Source organism: Salarias fasciatus, chromosome 19, assembly GCF_902148845.1.
Source record: "Salarias fasciatus chromosome 19, fSalaFa1.1, whole genome shotgun sequence".
Taxonomy (NCBI): domain Eukaryota; kingdom Metazoa; phylum Chordata; class Actinopteri; order Blenniiformes; family Blenniidae; genus Salarias; species Salarias fasciatus.
Window position 1 is genome coordinate 1380437 of NC_043763.1, and position 6211 is coordinate 1386647.

The following is a 6211-nucleotide window of genomic DNA, read 5'->3' on the forward strand; positions in this document are numbered from 1 at the left end:
GTAGAGTCACTATAGAGGAGCTGTAGAGTCACTATAGAGCAGCTGTAGAGTCACTATGGAGGAGCTGTAGAGTCACTATAGAGGAGCTGTAGAGTCACTATAGAGGAGATGTAGAGCCACTATAGAGCAGCTGTAGAGTCACTATGGAGGAGCTAAAGAACCAGAAGTGTCTGTGCAGCTGGGAGGTTCCTTCAGTTCCACACTCAGTTACTGGCTGGTGTGTGTGTCTCGTTCCTCCCTGTGAGACCTCCCGAGTCTTTACCATGACAGAACCAAAGCTTTGTCTTGAAGCGAGACCCGGTGCTGAACCTCTGCAGGCCTGAACCCTGACAGTCAGACCTCTGCTGGTGCCCCGGGGGGTTGGGGGACAGGAACCATGCTTGGCACCTTTAGCCCACATTTTCCGTTCACGCAGAGGATGAGTCAGTGTTCTGAGAAGAACACAACCGACTGTGGTTTGACAGGAGTGTGTGTGAGAGGAGGTGTTGGTCAGAGCGTTCTCCATATATGGAGGCGTCGGGGTCGCGGCGCTTCACCTCCGCTGGGTATAAAAGGGTCCCGGCTCCTCAGTCTGTACTCACCATGGAGACGCCTCCAGCCCTGCTGCTCTGCCTCCTGCTGGCCTGTTCAGGTGTGGCTCCGCCTCCTCCCTCTGCGGGCGCCGCTCGGCTCCTCTTAACCTGTGCTTCCCTCCCCAGTCTGGGCCGCCCACGGACGAGCCGTGAAGATCAGCGTGGACGAGCCGGAGCCGGAGCCGGAGCCGGAGGACGCGGCGTCCTCGGTGGAGGCCGGCGGGGTAACGAGGACACACACTTCAGTCACCACTCCCCTGGTTTCAGATGGTCCGATCGGGGCCGTTTCAGAGCTGAAACCTCAGGAGTCAGTCTGAAACACGTCTCTCCAGCTCGTCTGTGGGAAACACAACGGCTGACAGCTCTGATCAGAAAGCCAAAAATAATCCAAATCACAATTCTAATCTGGATAAAACTGCCCAAAGTGAGGGAAGTGTTTATAAAGGCTGAAAAAAAGGCAACGTGGGTTAAAAACTTTAAAAGAGCTCAAAAGAGACAAAAGAGCAGAAAAGATAAAAGTGAAAGGACTAATTTGAAAAAAATCAAAAACATGAACAGCGATTATAAAACTGCAGCTAAATCAGTTAAAAGATTAAAAGCGTGTTGGAGCAACAGTGACAGGTTGTTGTAGGTCGTGACCCTGCTGAGCCGTTCCTCCTGCAGCTTCCAGGGATCTGCTGGGCCTGCAAATGGGCTCTGAAGAAGGTGAAGAAGGTGGTCGGAGACAACGCCACGGCGGCGGTGAGCTGTGCGAGCAGCTCCGTCCGGTCGGGTGGAGTGTGCGAGGCGGCGCTCACTTCCTGTTTCGCTCCCTCAGGCCCTCAGGTCCAGGCTGCTCAGCGTCTGCAATGAGATCGGCCTCTTGAAGACCGCGTGCCGCAGCTTTGTGAAGAAGAACCTGGGGGAGCTGATCGAGGAGCTGACGACCACGGACGACGTGAAGACGATCTGCATCAACGTCAGAGCGTGCAAGTGAGGCGGAGTGCGTTCCCTCCGGGGTGCGGACCCCCGGCGGGAACACTGAACGCCAGCGCCCCCTGTCCCCGCAGGCCGAAGGAGGACCTGGACCCGCTGCCGGCCGCAGACACCCCGTCGCCCGCCCCCGACAGGAGCCCGGCGCCGTGGTTTCGCCTCCGTCAGTAGCCTCAGCGGCAGGAAGGCCTTCGCCTCACTTCCTGAGCACTTCCTCCTCTCCTGTCTCTCTGCTGCTCTGTAAAGCCTCTGCTTCAGCGCTCTGTTCGTTCAGTCAGCACAATAAACACCTGCAAGCAGCCCAGTGTGTGTGTCTTCAGTCAGTGTGTGTGTCTTCAGTCAGTGTGTGTGTCTTCAGTCAGTGTGTGTGTCTTGGACCTGTGCAGTCAGTGGGACGGGACGGGACGGGGAGGACAGACTGATTATGGCCTGAACTGTTTATTAGTGGAGAAGAGAGAAGGACTGGGGGGGCGAGGGGGGCCGGGGGGGCCAGGGGGGGCCAGGGGGGGCCAGGGGGGCCAGGGGGGGCCAGGGGGGCCAGGGGGGGCCAGGGGGGGCCAGGGGGGCCAGGGGGGGCTCCACTCAGATCAGAGCTCAGATCAGGGCAGCTGTTTGCTCGGTGGTTCCTCTTCTCTCTGCCGGAGACTCATCCTGCTGCTGCACCGCCTGCCTGAGTCACATGACTCCAGCTCCTGAAGCCCATGGCTTCACGTCTCCCGTCCACATGGAGCGTGGATTCCAGAGCAGCCGAGCGCCTCAGATGCTCCGTCCTGGGATGTCAGAGCACCGAGGCTGCTCTCAGTGTCTTCACCCTCACAGAGCAGCAGCTGCTGACGGCCGGCGAGGCGGAAGGCTTCACACAGCAGAGCGATCAGCGTGAGAATCAGAGCCGAGACGCATGCGAAGCAGCAGCGATCGACAGGATAAGGCGATCTTATCAGCCGCTGACGTGATTCTGCAGAAACACCGAGCTGCTTCTGCAACACCAGCAGCCAGACTGTCCTCACCGGAGGACAATCCTCCTGATGGACCAGAGACCAGGTTCCACAGCTCCCAGGAGGCGCCGTGGCGTCTGAGAGGAACCCCGGGGTTCCTGAGAGCAGCGCCTCCGGTCCCTGTGCTGCAGCAGCAACAGCAACAGCAACAGCAACAACAGCAACAGCAGCAACAACAACAGCAACAGCAACAGCAACAGCAGCAACAACAACAGCAACAGCAACAGCAGCAACAACAACAGCAACAGCAGCAACAGCAACAGCAACAACAGCAACAGCAGCAACAGCAACAGCAGCAACAACAACAGCAACAGCAACAGCAACAACAGCAATAGCAGCAACAACAACAGCAGCAACAGCAGCAACAGCAACAGCAACAGCAACAGCAGCAACAGCAGCAACAGCAACAGCAGCAACAGCAACAGCAACAGCAACAGCAACAGCAGCAACAGCAACAACAGCAATAGCAGCAACAACAACAGCAGCAACAGCAACAGCAGCAACAGCAACAGCAACAGCAACAGCAGCAACAGCAGCAACAGCAACAGCAGCAACAGCAACAGCAGCAACAGCAGCAACAGCAACAGCAGCAACAGCAACAACAGCAACAGCAGCAACAGCAACAACAGCAACAGCAGCAACAGCAGCAACAGCAACAGCAGCAACAGCAACAACAGCAACAGCAGCAACAGCAGCAGCAACAGCAACAACAGCAACAACAGCAACAGCAGCAGCAACAGCAACTGGGTGAAGTGTCAGGGTGGATTCGGGCCTCAGCAGAGTCACTAACAGCCTCCTGATTACAACTGGCTCCAGATATTTACCCATAATTCTGCTTGATCTGAGTGCAGCAGTTCACAACATCATCCATCCATCTGTCATCCATCCATCCATTAACCATTCATCCATTCATTATCCATCCTTCTCATCTGTCCATACTAACATGCATCTATCTTTGTCCATCATCCATCTGTTTTCTTCCTCCTGAGGGTCCAGTGTTCCTCCTGAGGGTCCAGTGTTCCTCCTGAGGGTCCAGTGTTCCTCCTGAGGGTTTAGTGTTCCTCCTGAGGGTCTAGTGTTCCTCCTGAGGGTCTAGTGTTCCTCCTGAGGGTCCAGTGTTCCTCCTGAGGGTCCAGTGTTCCTCCTGAGGGTCCAGTGTTCCTCCTGAGGGTTTTGTGTTCCTCCTGAGGGTCTAGTGTTCCTCCTGAGGGTCCAGTGTTCCTCCTGAGGGTCCAGTGTTCCTCCTGAGGGTCCAGTGTTCCTCCTGAGGGTTTAGTGTTCCTCCTGAGGGTCCAGTGTTCCTCCTGAGGGTCTAGTGTTACTGTAGTCGTGTCTGTTTCTGGATCGGAGTCCCTGATGTGGAGAAACCAGCAGATCAGAGGAAACGACACCTGCAGGAAGACAGACCTGCTGCATAGAGTCCTCTTTCAAGATGTTCTCCTGTGAGCGCCGGTTCTCCAGCGACACTCACTGACACTTAAAGAAAACCTTGTGTCTTGGTGAATTGGGGGATTTTTCTGAACAGGTTTGTAACTGAGGTCACTTCCTGGAGCTCTCCGTGAGCCATGGTGACGCTGCAGAAGTGGTTTTGATGCCAATCAGCTCAGCCTGTGTATAAGAGCGTTCTGAGCGGCGCCGCCGGCTCACTGCCAGAAATGGAAGCGTCGGCGCTGCTGCTGCTGTGCGCCGTGGCGGCCCACTCCGGGAGCGTTCACCCCGGCTCCACGCTCTCCCCGGAGGAGGCCGGACAGCCTGTCAACCGGTCCGCTGTCTTCACGGTGTGGGTGCTGGAGGGGAGAAGACCTGAGGTCAGAGGTCATCGTGATAAAGAACCCTGCAAGGTAAAACACTGTAGAGCTGCTTTTAAACCAGGTCAAGAAGGGAAAACGGCGAAGCAGGAGAGTGGTTACCACAGTGGATATAGAGAGTCTGCCCTCCACTGCTGAGAGGCCAGGCTTACATGATGACAGCAAGACAAATACATTCACAACTTTTTCCATCTTTCATGTGACCTCTAAATGATACACACTCAGAGTTGATGAGTGTGTGGAATGAAGGCATTCCAGAGAAGAGCAGCATGGAGACGGGTTCAGCGGCGGCTCTCGCATCGAAGCTGATTTTCAGTCTGCTTGTTTCGGTTGTGAATGTTGGAAAGCGTCCGCCAGAGGCCAGCAGCTCGGTCCAGGGTGGGTTTTGTCCTGCATTATGTCCCGTGCTCCCCTGAGGCGGTGGGGACTGTAGAGTCGCTCCGGGGATGGAGGTGACCTTCTCGGCTGCGCTGGTGGTCCTCTGAAGGAAGAGGGTCTGAGCCGGGTGAAGGATGGAGGGGCTGTGGGACCGGACGGTACACATTCAGACTGCTGATGGTTCTTGTCTTGGGGAGGGGGACAATGATGGAGGACTTCAGGCAGGGGGGGACGGTGGCCTGGCCCAGGGACTGGCTAAAGATCTTGGTGAAGACCCCCTCCAGCTGAGCCAGACAGCACTGAAGCACCTGTCTGGAGACGCCGTCAGGGTTCACCGTCTCCAGCTCCTCCACCGTGAGGGACAGCTGCTGTCTCTGCAAGGCTCAGATGAGGACACCTGCTTTCCCGGTACCTCATGTGCTGGACCCCCGCCAGACCTGTCTGGACTCGCTGCTCATGAAGCGGTCCTCAGTCCTCCTCTTGTAGCTGCCTCACCTCTGATCCCGTCCTCAGGCTGGATCTGGAGTTCCTCTCCCTGAGCAGGCACTGCCCCTGTTCAGTCCTCCAGGGCTTCTGGTTTGGGTCGACTCTGATGTGTCTGTCCACAGTGGTGACGTCTGGACAGATCCTTGTGTAGTCCAGGACCGCTGTGGTGTGCTGCTCCAGGTCCTGCTGTTCCAGCACGTCCCAGTTCGTCCTGTCGAAGCCGTCCTGCCGCTGCTGAGACGCCCTTCAGACCAGGTCTTCGTGGTTCTGGATGTGGGGGGTGCAGTTCTTCTGAGGGGCCGGTACGCTGGTACCTGTGGCCTTCAGCGGACTGGTGTCTCTGAACGAGTCCCTCTGGTGCTGGGAGCTCTCTGGACCACGGCTGGAGGACGTCAGGAGAACCGACGAGAACAGCTGAGCTTCATTTGCTGCTGATCAGAGGAGCTTTACTGCTGACTCCAGTCTAACCTGAGCTGGAATGTGATTGGTTCATTCTGAACTCTGCCACATCCCCAGGTATAAAAGGCTGAGCACTCTGATGCAACCACTTTATCTGGTTTTTATTTTCACTTCACCTCCCTGAAAGATTTCTGCTTGTTTGAAGGTCATAGGTCACGGTAAAGCTGGAAAAAGTGGTGAAGTTATTTGTCTTTCTGTTGTTTCTTTACATCAGGAAAACCTGGCATTTCAACAGGGGAGTGTCGACTTCCTACATCCACTGCATGTGAGAGAAAACAGTTTAAATTATCCAAAACAAGGCAATTATGATCACAACTAAATGAACCAAATACTTGAAAAGAAAGTTTGATGTGGTGAGTAAAAACCAGCAGGAGCTGCAGCTGCTCCACTGAACCCGCTTCAGTCCGATTTATCTGCCATGAGGAAGTGGAGGTGTGGAGCCACGGATCCACCGCCGACCTGGAGACGGCCAGCTGTAGGTCCACTGTGAGCGGCTGCCGTCCTGCAGCTGAATGACCTCTGACCCGCTGCCGTCTGCAGC

The 6211-nt window shown here is 55.9% G+C and overlaps 1 protein-coding gene across 1 annotated transcript; it reads left to right on the top strand.

Moving 5' to 3' along the window:
• The first annotated feature begins 553 nt into the window (after positions 1-553).
• Positions 554-1841, top strand: LOC115406556 (antimicrobial peptide NK-lysin-like). The gene is made up of 5 exons (XM_030116666.1): positions 554-631; positions 699-796; positions 1236-1313; positions 1390-1544; positions 1622-1841. The coding sequence occupies exons 1-5, from the start codon at positions 583-585 to the stop codon at positions 1713-1715; spliced, it is 474 nt and encodes a 157-aa protein (XP_029972526.1). The 5' UTR covers positions 554-582; the 3' UTR covers positions 1716-1841.
• The last annotated feature ends 4370 nt before the right edge of the window (positions 1842-6211 follow it).

Excerpts from the sequence above, each read along its gene's own strand:
- LOC115406556 (XM_030116666.1), top strand. The coding sequence starts at position 583 with ATGGAGACGCCTCCAGCCCTGCTGCTCTGCCTCCTGCTGGCCTGTTCA. Across the intron at positions 632-698 it reads CCTCCTGCTGGCCTGTTCAG|TCTGGGCCGCCCACGGACGA; the intron begins GTGTGGCTCCGC and ends TTCCCTCCCCAG. Across the intron at positions 797-1,235 it reads CCTCGGTGGAGGCCGGCGGG|CTTCCAGGGATCTGCTGGGC; the intron begins GTAACGAGGACA and ends TTCCTCCTGCAG.